This window comes from Punica granatum, chromosome 5 (genome assembly GCF_007655135.1).
Source record: "Punica granatum isolate Tunisia-2019 chromosome 5, ASM765513v2, whole genome shotgun sequence".
Classification (NCBI taxonomy): domain Eukaryota; kingdom Viridiplantae; phylum Streptophyta; class Magnoliopsida; order Myrtales; family Lythraceae; genus Punica; species Punica granatum.
In genome coordinates, this window is record NC_045131.1 from 17,278,130 (window position 1) to 17,296,413 (window position 18,284).

The following is an 18,284-nucleotide window of genomic DNA, read 5'->3' on the forward strand; positions in this document are numbered from 1 at the left end:
TCGATATTTTATTTTGTATGATTACTGATTATGGATGAGACATTTTTTGTTTTATTTAGCGAGAAAAAAAATTTACAGGTTTCAACAGGGTACTAGAAATAAGTTTCGATAATACAAGTTTCGAGTAAGTTCTGATTTCAGAACTCAACAAGGTACAACTTCAAAATCTTGAAACATGTCTATTACAAATTAGGGTTCGGGTATCGTGAAAAAAATATGATATCCGAATCCGCACACTCAATAAGAGTACAAGAGAACTCTTATTGAGTACAAGAGAGATATATGCATTAAAAAAAAAACAACAGAGAGAGATGCTTTAGGAGAGATGTTCTCTCGTCATTTCCTACAGTAAATAAAGCATGACATGGGAAACAGAAAAATCCTCCAGTACATATAGAGTAGAGTACGAGAAAACCGCGGACCATAGTTTTTGTTTTGTGGTGAAAATGGAAAACGGAAAAAGTGGAAAAGCACAGCCAAAACGCGGCTTTCCTATTATTAATTAATTAATTAATAAAGGTATTTAATGAGTACGCGGATTCCCGGGAATATGTTCTTCGGAGTCGGGGCGGCCATTATCTCACGATAAAATGGGGAAAAGTAAAAAAAAACGGCGATATTTTCTAATTTCGTGAAAAAGCGTCCGACGAGAAAACAGAACACTGACTGACTACTACCAGAAAAGAGAACATAAAATAAAGACTTCCCTCCTACACACTTAAAATTAATTAATTCCCATTTGCCCCCTCGATTCGTTTTCTATTCACACCCAATCTCAATTCATTCTCCAATCTCCCAATTCAATTCACACCCCTATAATTTGAGAAACCTGAGAAAATTTTACATGCAAAATCCACAAAATGGATAATATATGGCAATATGTAGTCTATTCTATTGAAAATCTGGATGTTATTCAACTTCGAATCTTTGTGAGAACATGTAGGAAGTGTTTTTAAATTTGACTATATGTACGATTTAATTTGCTACTTTGACTTGTCTTGTAAGGTTATAGAGTGTTCATGTGGTTATTGAAATAATAGTATGAATGCTAAAGCATTGGTTTCTTTATAGTATAACGAAAATAACTTTGTCAGCGACTGCATTTATCTTCAAACTGTGCACTAGAAACCATGCAATATTCCACTTTATAAGCCGCAACCTATCCTTACTCTCGTTTCTCGTTCGGTGACATGAGTGCTTGAAATGCTTTGATGATAGTTTGACTTGTACTGAGTACTTCTTAATAGACGATAAAATCCTAAAAATGCGCGTCATGCACTTCTTGCCCATAAAAGGTTCGAGAGAAGTGAACAGATTGAACGTATAATCAGCTGCAACAGATCGAATTTCTGTGACAACAGATCGATTTTAAATCCAAAACAACTATAGGTGTGGGAAATTAAATTTAGGGGAAAAGTTGGAGAAATAGGAGAGTTTAGGGGCCAAATCAAAATTAAGCCACTTTTGTAGAGTTACTGCCCTTCCTTGGCCCTTATCAAAAAAAATAAAAAAAGCAAAAGAGGATTTCGCTTCAACCAAAGCAGAGGGAAGAAGAAGAAGAGGGGAGACAGAGACAAGAAGAGAGAGAAAGAGAGAGAAAGATAGAGAGAGAAAGGCTTCGACTTTCAACGCGCATAGGAAAAAGGGGGCAAGTGAGATAGAGAGAGAGAGAGAGAGAGAGAGACGAATGGGGGCATCAGAATCATGAACACAACCACCACCACCACTATCACCACCACCACCTCCTCCTCATACACCATCACGACCTCCTCCTTCACCGTCACCACCAAAGCTTCCTCTACTCCTCTCTCTCTCTCTCTCTCTCTCTCTCTACATTCCCCACTGTCTCCGTGAATCCCGGTTTCTCTCTCTAGGTTTCTACTCGCAATTGGGACAATAATCGCCGCCTCTCCTCACTCCCCTCCCGCCGGCTCTGCACTCTCTGGTGCCGTCCGATTCGGGTTTCCGCCTCAGTCCCGGGGCTGCCGGGTCCCTCCTCCCCGTCCGCTGCTGCTCTGGTATTGCGACCTGTGAGTGACGCTCTCCTTCTCCTGCTGCTCCGGATCCGTGCGCGAGTTCAGTTCCGTTGAATTCGCGGGTCAATTTTGTGTTCAGAGCTTTTAGGGTTTCTTCCGCGCCGTGGATTTGTTGTTTTGAATGGGGAATTTGGATGAGTGTTGTTCAGTTGGATCTTCAATGACTCTCTTCTGTTTGCTGCTTTGGCACATAAAAAGTGTTTCCGAGTGGTTTGCATCTATTTAGCCTTTGTACTTTTGAAAATACGGATCTTCTTGCTTTCTGTAGCTCAAATGCTGCTCTTTTCTCCTTTGCGTTCGCGAGAAACAGTGATGCTTATTGTAACGGACTGCCTGTGATTTAGTTTAGGTGGGCACTTTGGTTTCACGGTTTCTTGTCCAATTTTCTGGGCAGGCAGGTTTGATTGATGAGCGTATGCTTATTGATCAACTACATTATCTGAACTATCAGGTGATGAGTTTGTGGCAGTCTTTTTCATCCAAATGGACTTCTGCTTTCGATGAATGCCCAAAGGAGTGAAATTGGGGATGATGGTTATGGTGCAGTTTATTCATGTAAACAAGTGCTTCCTCCCGACTCCAAAATGAGCTTTCATAATTCCCTATTTTGAAACCATTTCCGCCTCGCATCTGGGCAGTACATCTGTACTCGTCTTTTGAACGATATGCTGTTTTCTTTTCCATCTATTAGGATAAAAATTTTTTGGTTGCTGCTCGTATTGTTTGAATAGATATTGAGTTTAATACTTCTTGGTTTTATTCCTTTTCATGCTAAGTGTATTTATTGAAACTTTTGGCAGACAATGCAGCACTGGAACCCACGACTTTGCTCCTGTAAGGCAAAAAGTGCAGCTTTGGTGCATGTTTTGTAGTCCATGGTAGTTATTGGCATTTTACATAGGGGATAGTCACGTTGATTTTTGAGTGAGCAAATGGACTCTGCAAGGCGATGGTTCAACAAGTTTGTCTCAAAAGATAAGCCAAGGTCATCCAAAAAGAAAGAAGCCACTGGTAATGGAAAAGATGGTTCCAAAAATTCAGCAGGTGAAGAAGCACCTTCAAATGTAACTAAGCAGAAGGCTGCAGCTGCAAAACAGTACATAGAAAATCACTATAAGAAGCAGATGAAAGATCTCCAAGAAAGGAGGGAACGGTACAATTTTCCTATTTATCCAGATCGAAGTTGGAAAGTTTTATCATATATTTGCTTGGACTGGACACTATGTGCAAGTTAGCATAGTTGATACATATTGGTTATTTCCAATCAAACATTATCTCTCGTTTTTTGCGGAGACTGCCAAATCTTGCACTTATAGATTAACATCTTCAACTTCTTTATGATCAGTAGGACCCGTATACATTATTTATGAGATACAAAATATTTGCGAGGGAGAAGATAAAATCATTAGGATGACAGGGTCAATTCTTGTGATGGGTTAATATTCCAATGCCAATGACCTTGGCTCTAAAATCTAAAATTTTGAATCATCTACAAAAGTAAATATTTTACTGGAGTTACTTCTTGTGAAAGGCTCATCGTACTTTCTCCCTTTAGACCATCCAAAAATTTTGATAAGAGATTGCCTCAATAAATTCTCTTCTTTTCATTTGTCCTTGGGAATGTAATGCTTCCATAATTTCTTCAATGGTGTCTTCTCCTTTCTTGAAGATATTTAATATCTACATATTCTTATTGATAATCAAATTTGTTGAAAATCACTCATCTATGTCATCTTTGGGAAGAATATATATCAGTATAGATGTTAACAGGAGTTATTCATCCAGGTACCCCACAAAGGCTTGGCAAGCAGGCAATCTTATCATAGTTTCTAATTCCTTATAAAGCATGCTTGGAGTGTTAGAGGTCTTCTGAATTAAATGAGGCTGGTAGATTATGCTTGTTTGTGTGCTTTGCCTTTCATCCCTATTCTTTTACGTTTCTGTGAGCCACAATAAGCATCACAGCAAATATTTGAAATATTTAGGAGTCATTATTTTATTCATTTTCACCTATATATAACTAAATTCTTTTATTTCATATACATATGAATGAGTGGGTTATCTGAAGTATCTGGACAAAGTTTCTTGTATGAAGCTGGGTAATGAAGGCTTAAATTTTCATGCAGTCGTAATATACTAGAAAAGAAGCTGGCTGATGCTGATGTTTCTGAGGAAGAGCAAACCAATTTGTTGAAATACCTAGAGAAGAAGGAAACGGAATACATGCGACTTCAGAGGCACAAAATGGGTGCCGATGACTTTGAGCCATTGACTATGATAGGGAAAGGTGCATTTGGAGAGGTATACCGTGATTTTGTCAATTTATAATAAGGCATGAGATGTATTGGCATTTTATATTATTCCAAAAGGCTCTTAAGCATTATTCTTAGAAGGTTCAAATGATTCTCTAATTCATATCCAGATATCTCTAGATTTTTGGCTCTTGCAGAAGTTGTTCAGGGTACTCTTATCGGGGTGTGATTGGATCAGTAATCTATAATATTAGCTATTGTGGGATTCCTTCAATGATGTGAAGGTGGATCATATGAAAGAAATTGTAATAAGCTGTGGGAGGAAAAAATAGTAGAATGTCTAGGAGGCTTGGAGACTTCTGACAAATGGTGAGATGGCGCACTGGTTGAGTTGTTCTTTGTTATGTGGTGCAGGTACGGATTTGTAGGGAAAAGGCAACTGGTCATGTATATGCTATGAAGAAACTTAAGAAATCTGAGATGCTTCGTAGAGGGCAGGTATATCTTTTGCTACTGTAACAAGAGAAAATTAGGGAATTTGACATTTATGTATACCAATTTTGAATACATTATTGATTATTTCAGGTTGAACATGTGAAAGCAGAAAGAAATCTGCTAGCAGAGGTTGATAGCAATTGCATTGTCAAGCTTTATTGCTCCTTTCAAGATGAAGAATATCTCTACCTGATCATGGAATATTTACCTGGTGGAGATATGATGACTTTATTAATGCGGAAAGATGTCCTTACTGAAGATGAGGCTAGATTTTATGTTGCAGAGACTGTTTTGGCAATTGAATCCATCCACAAACATAATTACATTCATAGGTGAATAAGTTTTGTCCAACCATAAATACGTTCCCGAACTATTTATTTTCTCTGCTCTAGATTTTCTTTTTTACTTTATGGTCTCCTTGCTGAGGTCTGACAACCCTTTCTGGTATATTATTATTACAGAGATATCAAACCTGACAACTTGCTGCTGGACAGAAATGGTCACATGAAATTATCAGATTTTGGGTTGTGTAAACCACTGGATTGCACTAATCTCCAAGAGAAGGACTTCTCTGTGGCAACCAACCTTAGTGGGGCTCTTCAAAGTGATGGACGACCTGTGGCAAGCAAACGTACTCAACAAGAGCAACTGCAGCATTGGCAAAGGAACAGGCGGATGCTAGTGAGTTTCTGAGGACTTTACTTTTGACTTTCTAACAAATGACAACATACATGATTGTTTCAGTTGTGTTATCTTCTAATTTTCTTTGTGTTCTGTAAATTTTCTGTTTCTACTTTTTTCATTATGATCATTTGGGTCTGAAGGTTCTACCAAGGAAAATTTTTTCGGATATATATTCTGGTGTAATATGAGTTCTTTTTTTTTTCCAAGCATAGGCTTAAATGAGAACCGCATACATGCTACATTTGTGATGATTGTTATGCAGTATTTTTGAAATTCTTCCATCAATGCAATTTATTCAGGCATACTCCACTGTTGGAACACCCGATTATATTGCCCCAGAGGTTTTGCTGAAGAAAGGATATGGAATGGAGTGTGATTGGTTGGTACTTTTATTTTTATTTTTTATTTCTCTCTTTTTCCTTCCCTCTTCTTTCCATGTACAAAATGTTAATTGGAGTTTCCTTTTAGGTGGTCTCTTGGTGCAATTATGTATGAAATGCTTGTGGGCTATCCACCATTTTACTCAGATGATCCCATGTCAACTTGTAGAAAGGTAAATCAGTCTTTAACCTTCTTGCGTGCCTCATCATTCATATTCCTTAACAACGACAACACAAACAGCTTAAGCAGTATTCATTTTTCATTTCATGGAAGTTCTAGTTTGACAGTAGATAATGGTTTTCAGTGTAGTTCTGTGTGAACACAATAATTGTTGTGATACATCATAAGTTGTAAAAATACCGTTAAGGATGGGAGAGAAAAAATGTTGTCCCAAAAATTCTAAACTCAAAAAGGAAAAAAAAAATTAAAGAAAGAGTAAATGATGGATCGGAGAAAGAGAAGGTAGAGAGTAGGTTATCTATGACATTTCTGTTGTAGCAATTGATGTTTCACTCAGCAAATCACTTTGTATGAATACTTAATATTGCTCCGAGAACAAATGCCATAGCCCTCGGATAAAAACTAAAGACGAAATAAGACAGGGGACACATCCTATTATCACATCCATCTGCTAAACAGGTCATAGTTCACATCATGCTATAAGTTTGACCTGGCGAGGTTGGTTCTTGAGGCTAGAGATCCGCTTCAGATGTCACAGAGCTTATGCGTATCTTGAATTCACATTTTTCTTCTCTAATAAGCTTTCATCTAGCATTAAGGGTTTATCTGTGATGGTCTTCTTCTCAGTTTCTGTTCAGTAACTGAGGGTCGTTCTGAGGAAAGTAGTCTGTATACTTTCGTATCGTGGAAAATGTTGCACCTCGTCATGAAATTAGTGGAGGAAAAGTTCGGGTTTATGATGAAAGGAAAACTTGCTGGTGGGTAATAAATGTGATTTGGACAAGAGGATGAATACAAGTTGCTTTAGGCAGCTGGTAGCAATGCATGGATAACTGTGGCCAGTGATTCCTTTGACTAAGAGATTGTACTTCAAAAGCTCTCCATCCTAGACACGTAGATATGAATTTAATTATCTGATATTTCAACCATATTAATACTAAATTACTAATCTGATTTAGTCTCCTAACTCGTTTCCTTCTGTTGTAAGGATGTTTGTTTTTTGTAATGATGTTTGCACTTCTTGTTAATGCTTCTAGTTGGATGTTGGTCTTTTTATCCAGTTCATCAATTTTCTGTTCCCTAAATGTCAGCATCTTTACTGTTGAACTATCCAGATTGTGAACTGGAGAACCCATTTAAAGTTTCCTGAAGAAGCAAAGCTGTCTCCAGAAGCAAAAGATCTTATAAGCAAGCTCTTATGTAACGTTGAACACAGGCTGGGAACAAAAGGAGCTGATGAAATTAAGGTGTTTTTGTGTTACTTTCGATTTATCAATTTTGCCCATGTTGCTGAAACACAGCATCGTAAACCAAGTTATTGTTTTTGTCATCTTCAGGTTCATCCTTGGTTTAAAGGAATTGAATGGGAAAGACTGTATCAGATGAAAGCTGCTTTTATTCCTGAGGTCAATGATGAATTGGACACTCAGAACTTTGAAAAATTTGAGGAGGTAAAATATAGAGCTTGTTGTAGAGTTGTAGGAGGATGCGGGAAAAAATTGTTGTAGACCACTGGTTTTTGTGCGTCAGTTGGCCTTCTTTTGGTCTAATTATCCTGTAATATGTAGGTTGACAATCAAATTCAGACGTCATCAAGGTCAGGTCCATGGAGAAAGGTTAGTGAATTTTATCTACTTATTCAAATGAAGTTTATATCAATGAATTTTTCTTCTCTTTGAATGAATTAAAAAAAAATTGTTATACTTCGATATTTATGACTCCGCTGAGGAGCAGTTCTGTTTGTTGGTTGGGAGCATCTGCATGAAGTTGGACTGTTCCCTCCTGTTGCTGACATTGACAAAACTGCTTGTCAGATTGATGAGATGGTTCATTAGTTTGTTTGTTGTGCACCTACCTTTGGTTAAACCTAAATCCCTTCAAGTGAATTGTATTTAGCTACTTTGCAATCGCTCCGTGTACATTCTTTTCACTCATCAGCAACTTTTCTCCCCACTTAATTGACAATGAAATGTAGTTTTGGATAACATAATCTCCCTTGGATTTTGTTTCCAAAATGTCTATTCATGTTTATTTCCATCCCTGACTTACAAGGTAACTGCTGCTGCTAGTAACTAATTATCACTTTTCCACTTCATTCTGCAGATGCTATCATCAAAGGATGTCAACTTTGTAGGTTACACGTACAAGAACTTTGAAATAGTCAATGATAATCAGTTACCTGGTATAGGTAGGTGATACCCTCTTCTTGACTGGTTGCATGGTGTCTAAAAGTCCGTTATTATATCACATGAACATGCAGTTCTCAACGCATTATTATATGTTTAGAACACCCCATGTGCTTGCACTTCCATACATTTCAATTATTGATGAGTTGACTAGTGAGTACTGATGCAAATTCGGGTACTGTTCCATATGTTAGGTTAGTCTATCACTGGGTTTCTGAAATCCAAAACAAGAAAAAGAGAGAGAGGACAGATAGGGTTGCAGCCTGAGAAAAAGAAGCCCTTTTGTTTTTATGGAGATAATGTGTTATGGATAATTTGCTTTGCCTTCTGTGCAACCCCATGGATGTTTCCCCACGCCACTGATGAGATAGGATCGCTGAAGATTTTTTGTTTTAATAAGTTTGGCAGCTCTCACTAATTATATCTGATCTTGTCTTGTTTCAGCTGAGTTAAAGAAGAAGAACACCAAACCAAAAAGGCCGTCAATCAAATCTCTCTTTGGTAAGGCTCGAGGAACTTTGTGTTTTACTTGTTATGCCTTATCAGTTGCTTTTAGTCTTTCTTCCATCAAATATTGAGGTTAGCTTGACTAGAAATGTATAGATAGAGGAAGTCCAGAGTTCACTACCAAGACTGTGAGTCTGATTTTGGGTTATTTTGTACCTTGTCACTCAATTTATTGGCAGATGATGAATCAGCTGCTCACGCAAACCAGCCGGTTCAAGGGAGCTTCCTAAACCTCCTGCCTACCCAAATAGAGGTCCCCGAGGAACCGACCAAAATGCACTGAACCCAAACTGACCCTCTTCCAAGGTCTTACTTAGCATCCCTTCTTTGGCATTGTTGTCGACTTACCCACCATATCGATTAATTTGGAGAGTTTGGCTTTTTTTTCCTCCTGTAAAGTAGCCAATGTGAAAGAACCAATATTTGTTGTAATTGATTGGGATTTGATGTGCATTCTTTCCCTGTCACAGGTTCATGTAACTAACCTTGAAAGGAGAGTGTCGTTGTCAATTACCAAAGAATAGGTGTGAATATGTATGAATTTGCAGCTCACTTATATATTCTAATGTTGTGTTTGGTAACGGAGTAGAGTTTGATTTAATTTGATTTAGTTTGATTTCACAACGACGAAGACAAAAGTAAATGGGGAAACTTTTTATTAAAATTGAAGAAGATTAAAAAAAAAAAGAAGTAATTACTGTGTTAAATTAAGAAAAAAATAGTGAATAGTTGAGAGAATTTAGTATTAAAAAATTAGTTGTAATAATAAATAAGAAAATATATGTAAGAGAATTTATTATTAAATTAAAAAATAAATAAAAGTAATGATTGTGTTGTATTGAGAGAGAAGTAAAATGAAGCGAAGTTAAGTTAATTTCAATTTCAATTTCGTTTGTGCCGGCTTTCTTGTCCATATCTCGATTTTCATATTTACTCTAGTTTGTGAAAGGCCTCTCGTATCAATCATTAAGTTAATGTATGTTGCGTCATGAAGATCCTCGGGTTCGACTCTCCTGTGACTCGTCTTGGAGGACACTAAACGTGTTTCGATCTTTATGTAGGACATTGAATATCTTCCTGAGTTTGTGTTTTAAGTATGTATCCCGTGAGAGTTCTTCTGCAGGCAGGCTCGGAACATATAAGATTCACTACGGGGACATATAAGTTGTACCGCTAGAATGCTGTTATGCAGGCAGGCTCGAAACATATATTTACCATGGCGACACATAAGTTGTACTGCAAGGAGCTGAACAATCAATTTTAGCTCTATCATCAGCCAATCTTACCACGTCAGTGACTTTTTCTTCTTCCGTACTAGACATCCACGTCCTGTGTGGTAAATTTTTATTAATTTTTATATTAAATAATTAACATATATGATGTATAAACGGATATAGATATAAAAGATTATATGACAAAAATCATATAATTTATCAAGTAAACATAATAAATACTACAAATTGTGAAAAAAACTAAATATCATGATGGCAATCAAATATGTAATCAAGTCATATCATTATATACGAAGATCACATGTATGTAGAGTCAATAATTCTATACTATTGCTAAGCAAAAAATTAATAATCCTATAGTATCAACCCAAGGGTTGGTATGCCTGGCTGGAGGACTTGTCATAAGAGTTTGCTGGGAATTTATGGGTTACAAGGAGTAGTCAGGTGAAATTGGAATACACCTCGTTATAGAAAAATATAAGGCAAATTACACAAAAAAAATCTAAATTTTGTAAAATATCTCAGTTTTGTCCTAAATTTTATTTTGTAACAAAACAAATCATAAGCTTTCTAAATTGTCTAAAAAATGATCTCCGTTATAAATTCCGTCAATTTTGCATATGTTGACTGTTAACTTCAGATATAAATTAATAAACAAATAAGATAGGTTAAATAAAAAAATTCAAATTTTCAAAAAAATCTCAATTTCATTATAAATTTGGTATGTAATGAAAAAAATCATATGGTTTATCAAATGATGTGTAAACTTTGTGGGTTTCGTGAAGTCCACGTAGGCAAATAGACAACAAACTTAACAGAATGGTAACAGGAGGTCAAATCTGAGACGATTATCAAAATATGTGGTTTTTTTGTTACAAAACAAAATATAGGACAAAATTGAGACATTTTACAAAACTTTTGTTTTTTTATGTAATTTACCCAAAAATTTATTATAAATGTACAATATGCATTTGTGCAACAAAAAATGGGGATTTAGAGCGTCGGAAAAATTGTCATGTATGAAAAGATGATGATGCAAAAGAAAGAATTTTGCTTTCGTACTTATAGTACCAAATGCACATTGAATTTGAAAAAAATCACTTGTATTGAGGAGTTCTTTCAAAATATTGAATAGCTATATATATTAGTAGTACAAATAACATGGACAAATAATCAAAATGCATAGAATATGACTAAAAATTATAGTAAATTCATTGAACTAAAATTGAAATGTCAATTCAACGTGAAGTTGAGGGTTATCGAATGGATTGATTTGAGCAAGTAATGATATTTTACTCGGAGCTACGGGTTCTCAAACGGAACTCTCACATTCTGCACTTTGGCTTTTATATATTACTAGACTAACGGACCTTCGCATGATTTTGATGCCTACATATTTTAATTTTTGATATTGTGTTTAAATCTACAATTGAAAAACATAATAATTTAATAATATCATAAAAGTTATTTTCTACTGAACTGTATAAACCTTTTTACTTCTATCATAGTATATATTTTATTACATTTAATGAATTGCAACATTTCATAATGATAAAATGTCCTTTACTAATTCACTAAATATGAAAAGTCACTCAATGTAAGGACTCATTTGTCCTATATGGCGCAATATTAAAAATGATTAACTTTTATAATTTATATAGATATATATATATATATTGATTTATAGATATATTGATTCATTTCTTTGAAATTACATGAATTTTTCGTCTATTGGTTACGATTTATTACGTTCGGGCATCCATTTAATCCTAATTAGGAACTGTGAGGTTTAAAGTTATATTATGAAGTAAAGATTGAGAAGAAAGCTAAATCAATCAAAATCTTTGATATGCTTGATATTTGAGGAAATTTGATGCGTTTGGTTTTAAAGTATGATTTTAAAATCAGATTTTGATTTTGAAAAATGGTGGTATAAATGATTATATTGTGGAAAAAAGAGTAGTATAAATGGGGTTCATCCTTTGACTTTGTATGAGTTATTTTGTTTTGTTGTGGTAGAATTAAATTAAAGTGTGATTTTAAAATCACACTTTGAAACCAAATAAACCATAAAATTAAAATCGATCAAAATCTTTGGTATTTTTGAGATTTGAGAAAATTAAGAGGAGGGGTGCCCCCTGGTGGCGAGCTCATGGGTATCCAACCTCACCTTATCTTTCTTCCAGGCCTCCACAGAGACAAAAAGCCACCCCAAAACAAAAACAATCAGACAACGATAACCAAAATCAAATATCAAAATTTAAGTTCTCTTTTTCTCAATTAATTATGACCAAAACAATAAATCTAATTGAAAAAAAGTTAATTAAACAGTAATTTATTAATTAGTTCACGAAATATATATATTAAAGATCATCATTCTCTCCAATAATCCATCCATATCCATACATATGCATATCCATGTTCATATCCATATATATATATATATGGTAAAATTGATTCCACTTTACATTAAATATGGTCATACTTAGTGGGGTTAAAATGATCGATTTATAATTATATAACAAAAAAATATTTAATCAATCCATCCATATCCATACATATAGTAAAATTGGCTACACTTTGCATTAAATAGGGTCATGGTTAACGGGGTTAAAATGGTCAATTTATAATTACATAACAAAAAAATATTTAATTAGATATTATTATTATTTTATAACTTATACTGAAAAATAATGAATTGATCAAATAGAGGACTAAACCATATAGTATTGACATGTGAAAGGAATTAAAATATATGAAATTGAGTATAAAAATGTATAAATCATATTTGTAAGAGAAATTTATAAAAAGAATACCAAATAAGTTAATTAGTCCAATTTCATCGAAGATTCTTATTCAAAAATTATTGTGTGAAATTTTAACTATTTACTATTAATACTTTTAGGTTCATAAGAAGCAAATTATATTTAGAATACATATAATTATTATATAAATGATGATATAAAATGTATGGAAGGATGAATCAATGTATAATACAAAGATAGGACACTAAAAATTTTTATATAAAAATTTCTCAAAATAATAATAACAGCTAATTGTAGGAACTTATGGTCATATATCTAAAATTGATTCTCATATTAATAAATGATCTCATTAGTGAACACTATTTTAAAAAATTAAGAGAGTTGATTTAATCATGTGAATTCTATTTATGTAGTTGGATGTTAATCAATTTCTATTATAAGATCAAAATTGTTATTATTTTTTATGAACTTCTGATAATACAAAAATTTAAAAAATTAAACAAGGGCATCACAAAATTTGCATATTTAAAAAATTATTTAATGAAGTAAATATATATGAACTTATTGTAAGGGAGTCTTCTACAACAAATCTCTCTAATTGCTTATGACTAAATCAATATATAATATAATGCTTACTAGTTGGGAAAAAATATATGTCGAACCATGCAAAGTTAGTATAATTTTATAACTTAATTATCATATGAAACTTGAAATTAATTATTAAAAATATTTTATTGTTTTACGAAGCCAATATATTTTCCAAAATTCAGAATAATTGTTATAAAAATGATATGTAAATGTTTTGAGCTCATAAAAATATAATTTCTAAAAAAAATCATGGTCTTATAAATGAAAGATTATAATATAGCGCTATGAGCTTAAACTCATAAAAAAATTTAAATAAGAATCTCATAAATATGGTTAAAAAAAGAGCGAAATGAAGTTTTATTTTAATTACTAAACTTAATATGTATCAATCTATATTAATAACTAACAAATATATGATGATGCATACCAATTGAAATAAATAGTTTCAAAATATTATTATAATAATTAACATGCTTTGCGGCAAAAAGAAAATTAACTTACTCTAACTTTTAACAAAAAAAATGTTAAGATAAATATTTGACATTATAATTAATAATTGAAAATTTTTATTTTTTATTCTACAATTTGTGTTCCTATATGTGTATAATAATAAGAAATAGTATGAAAATGTATAAAAATGAACCCGTAAAACGCACATAGAAAACTAGTATCATCAATGAGTAAATAGGCAATTTCGTCCTTAACTTTCACAAGTTGCATTAATTTCGTCCCTGACTTATTTTTTACATCAATTTCGTCCCTGACTTTGCACATTTGCATTAATTTAATCCCTGACTTATTTTTTATATCAATTTAGTCCCCGACTTTGTAAGATTACATCAAATTAGTCCTTCACTTTGCACGGTTACATCGATTTAGTCCCTGACGTTTACAGCCCAAGTCCCTGAGTTTTGATATTACATCAGATTGATCCCCGGTTACATCAATCTAGTCCGAAGGGATAGACGGCGTCGCTGTTCCGTTAATTTCTTGAGGCACTGAATTGATGTAACGAGTGGGCAAATTGATGTAACATAGAAATTAAATGACGTTCGTTACATCACTTACATCCTTAATGTTGATTACATTATTCTTCCCCCTCACTATTCCCGCCCGTTTGAAGATGTTTCATCTTCTTCCTCTGCTTTCTCTCTCTCTCTCTATGCATTGTCTTTCTTCAAGTGCGAAGCGCATCCTCTCCAAGTTCCAGTGAGGTGATCATCAAGAAAAAGCTCAAACGAGCACTATGGAAGACGATAACCACAAGTTTGTATGTATACCCAGGTAACTTTCGCTGTCTTGTTTTTCAGTGAAATGTGGGTTTTAAAATGAGTAGATTTTTGAGGGTTTTGATCATCAGCGCACATGCTTTCGAAAGTGCTGTTGGTCTATCGGGATTTAGGTTCATGTTTTGACATTGCTGGGTATGTGCATTTCATAAAGATGATATTTTGGTAGGTCGATCATGCTGTAATGTGGTGAAATTTGCATTTCTTGGTGTATGTGGTGTTTGTACATGTTAAAAATGATTTCTTTTCACAATGGCTTTCTAAAAATACAAGAAAATCTTTGTTTTTTTGTTCTCTCTACAGTTTGCACCTATGGAAAACAGTCGATGTTTATTTGCATCATGGATGGAAGTTTGTTGGGGAACCCAAGGTGGGTTATGAGGGTGGTGATGTAGACATCATAAGAAATGTAGATGAAGATACAATCACAGCAATTGGGTTTGTGTTTTGCTGCCTAATGTCTATAGAACTGCACTCACTAGCTGCCATTACAGGGATCCTACATTTAAGACTTTTGATTTGGTCATAAACAATTTCAAGTCTGACCTTGATACTAGATGTTTGATCAGTGTCTTGCAAGATCAGACTGAACTCCACTTGTACTATTAGCTTAGCCAAGTAGATGATCCTTTAGAACTCAATGAACAGGAAATTAGGGAGCTGGAGAGGGTTGAGGCTGAGAGAAGGGAGCAAGAAGCTGAATTGAAGAGAAACAAGAAGAGATTGAAATGATGGAACATGAAGCTGCAAAGAAGAGGAAACAAGAAGAGATTGAAAGGATGGAACAAGAAGTTACATAGAAGAGGAAACAGGAAGATGAGATGGAAATGATGGTGCCTAAAGTAAGGGATTGGGATGAGGAAGATGATGATATGGAGTTTGAGCAGTCCACTCAGCCTGGTCTTGAGGATATGCAATGTGCCAATGCTACTGTAGAAGCAAGCCAAGTAAGAGCTAGGAAGAAGTCTGTTACTGTGAAGAAGAGAAAGCAGAAGGAGAAGGGTAAGGAGAAAGTCCAAGAGGTCTCAAAACACAAGAGGCCAAGTTACAAAAGTAAGGACAAGTTTAAGATGACAATACAAACAGATGTTGCAGCTGATCATGATAATACAATACCTACATCTCCTGCATCTCCTGCAAGTCCACCAGCAAATGTAGGTGATGATGTTGAGGAGACACCAGTAATGGATGACAGGCTATCTGATGGCTATAAAAGTGAAGAACTGGAGTCATTGGCTGGGGATTCATATGAGGAAAAGGATAAGTTTCCAATGTACAATGCTAAGGACAATCGAACTGAGGAAATTACTATTGGAATGGAGTTTGAAAATCTTGATGTCTTCAAGATGGTTGTGAAAAACACCAACATTGTAGTGGGGAAGAAAGTTAATTTTATGAAAAATGATAAGGCAAGAGTGAGGGCATATTGTGTTGAGAAGGGGGGGCACCATGGCTGCCAATGGAAAACATACTGTGTTTTGAATAAAAAGACAAACACATATCAAGTGATGACATATGATCCTGAGCACACTTTTGGAAGAAGAATCGAGAACAAGCTGGCAACAAAGGAGTGGGTTGCAGAGAAGTTAATTCCCAAGTAAAGGACCTAGCCAAACATGTCTGCACAACAGGTATTTGAGTTCTTCGTTCACACTTACTAGGTGAAGTAGCATGATGTAATGGTTTTCAGGGCCACTAAGTTGGCCAAGCAAAAATGTGAAGGTGAAGAAAATGAGCAGTATGCAATGTTGAGAGATTATGCCCACGAGATTTTAAGATCCAACCCTAGTTCGACTGTATTATTGCAAGTCCAACCAGAGACACATGAGTTTGAGAGGTTATACATTTGCTGAGAAGCATGTAAGAAGGGCTTTCAAGAAGGCTGTAGACCCATCATTAGGTTAAATGGATACTTTCTAAAGGGTTATTATGGTGGCTAACTTCTTTCAGCAGTAGGCCAAGATGGAAACAATTCATTCTTTGTCATTACATATGCTGTAGTTGAAGTGAAGTGCACAGAAAGTTGGAAATGGTTTCTTCATAACCTCATCGTTGATGTGGGAGATCCAATAGAGAAGAAATATACTTTCATCTCTGACATGCAAAAGGTGAGTTCAATGATTGTGTAATGCATTGTTGCATCAGTTACATCCTTTAAAATTGTGTATTGATTGTTTTTTTGAACATTGCAGATGGTCAAGGTCAGGTTTTGACACTATCTGTAAGAATGATGCACTAACCAGCAATATGTGTGAGCAATTCAACAAAGAATTGTTAAAAGTGAGGGGTAAAACCTATACTAACCATGGTTGAAGGGGTGAAAGAGTACATCACAAGGAAGAAGATAAGATGCCAAACTTTATTAGCCATATACAATGGATTTTTTTGCCATAAAGTTCAGGCATGGTTAGAGGAACACAGGAAGAACTCTAATAGCTGAGTTCCATTGTGGGCAGGGGATTCTCACATGTCACAGTTTGAGGTAACATGCCCACTATTCTCTAAGTGTGCTGTTGATATAAGAGCGCATAGTTGTTCTTGTAGAGCATGGGACTTGATTGGCATACCATACAAGCATGCCATTGCTGCCATGCTGTACAATAGCTAGAGGCCAGAGGAGTTTGTCAATCATCTCTTAAGGAAAGAGGTTACACATAAAGCTTATGAACCCTTCATACATCTCATCAATGGCCAAGATTACTGGGAGAGGACTCCTGATGACCATGTTCTTCATCCAAAGATGAAGAGACAACCAGGAAGACCCAAGAAGCGGAGGAAAAAGGTTTCAAAGGATAAGGCTAACCTTCACAAGTTCAAGAGACAGTTGAATGATCCAAAGAATGGCAGGTGTGGAGAAATGGAGCACACCAAGAGAAAATGTACTGGACAACCAGTTGCTAAGGGAAAAAAGGACATGCATGGTGCTTCTACTTCAGGCGGTGCTCTGAGTAGTTCTAGGCTAGCTGAAGTAGAAAATCTGAATGTTCAAGTGGAAATGAATGAGAGTATGGAAGTTACAACAGAAGAAATGAATATTTCACAAGAATGTGCTCCACCCCAACTATCACAGCCATATCGGTTTGGTTTATCTGATGCATAGCCATCACAAGTACTTTTACTTTCATTTGTACATTTGAATTTTTGTAAATGCTGCGAATTAATTCACTCTCCTTAATATCATATATAGGTTCCTCAAATGCCCACATTTTCTGAGGACTCATTTTTCCAACAAATAACAGCCTCTCCAGTAAGGCCACCTCCAGTGAGGCCCCCTCCAGTTAAGCCCCATCACACTCCCATCACATCACACACCATAGAAGCTGTAAGTTCTGGAATTGCTGCTAGGTTTGTAGCATATTTCCAACCAAGGGGACCTCCACCTAACTGAACTGCAGATTGCATAAGCTCATCATTTTGGGTTGTTCCAAATTGCTGCTGTACCTTTTGCAGAAGCTCATCATCTTGGGTTGAATATATATTACATTACCAAAGACATTGCCTTTGTCTATACCTTTTGTGTAGGCATTTTTGGCAAACTAGCCTTTTTTTTTGTAGTAGAAGGGTTGTTACTTTGCCTTTGTCTGTACCTTTTGTGTAGCCATTTTTGTCTATAATAATAATATAGTCATTTTTGTAATTCCATTTCATTTTAGTAAGTTTTTTCCTTCATTGTGTTAAAAAAATGGTGC

The 18,284-nt window shown here is 35.1% G+C and overlaps 1 protein-coding gene across 3 annotated transcripts; it reads left to right on the plus strand.

The window, feature by feature from the left end:
• Positions 1 to 1,560: 1,560 nt before the first annotated feature.
• On the plus strand, positions 1,561 to 9,322 carry LOC116208029 (serine/threonine-protein kinase tricorner-like). Of its 3 annotated transcripts, XM_031541212.1 has the most exons (15): positions 1,561 to 2,030; positions 2,837 to 3,189; positions 4,163 to 4,337; positions 4,703 to 4,786; positions 4,874 to 5,115; positions 5,245 to 5,464; positions 5,767 to 5,846; positions 5,936 to 6,020; positions 7,144 to 7,275; positions 7,366 to 7,479; positions 7,597 to 7,644; positions 8,132 to 8,216; positions 8,659 to 8,715; positions 8,901 to 9,027; positions 9,192 to 9,322. In XM_031541212.1, exons 2-14 carry the CDS (start codon positions 2,969 to 2,971, stop codon positions 9,002 to 9,004), a joined length of 1,647 nt encoding a protein of 548 aa, XP_031397072.1. In that variant the 5' UTR covers positions 1,561 to 2,030; positions 2,837 to 2,968; the 3' UTR covers positions 9,005 to 9,027; positions 9,192 to 9,322. The 3 variants fall into 3 exon arrangements, with proteins under 3 accessions (XP_031397072.1, XP_031397070.1, XP_031397071.1); XM_031541210.1 differs by having other exon boundaries at positions 1,562 to 2,030; positions 8,901 to 9,302; XM_031541211.1 differs by lacking the exon at positions 1,561 to 2,030 and adding an exon at positions 2,486 to 2,591 and having other exon boundaries at positions 8,901 to 9,302.
• Positions 9,323 to 18,284: the final 8,962 nt, after the last annotated feature.

Excerpts from the sequence above, each read along its gene's own strand:
- LOC116208029 (XM_031541212.1), top strand. The coding sequence starts at position 2,969 with ATGGACTCTGCAAGGCGATGGTTCAACAAGTTTGTCTCAAAAGATAAG. Across the intron at positions 4,338-4,702 it reads GGAAAGGTGCATTTGGAGAG|GTACGGATTTGTAGGGAAAA; the intron begins GTATACCGTGAT and ends TATGTGGTGCAG. Across the intron at positions 7,276-7,365 it reads AAGGAGCTGATGAAATTAAG|GTTCATCCTTGGTTTAAAGG; the intron begins GTGTTTTTGTGT and ends TGTCATCTTCAG.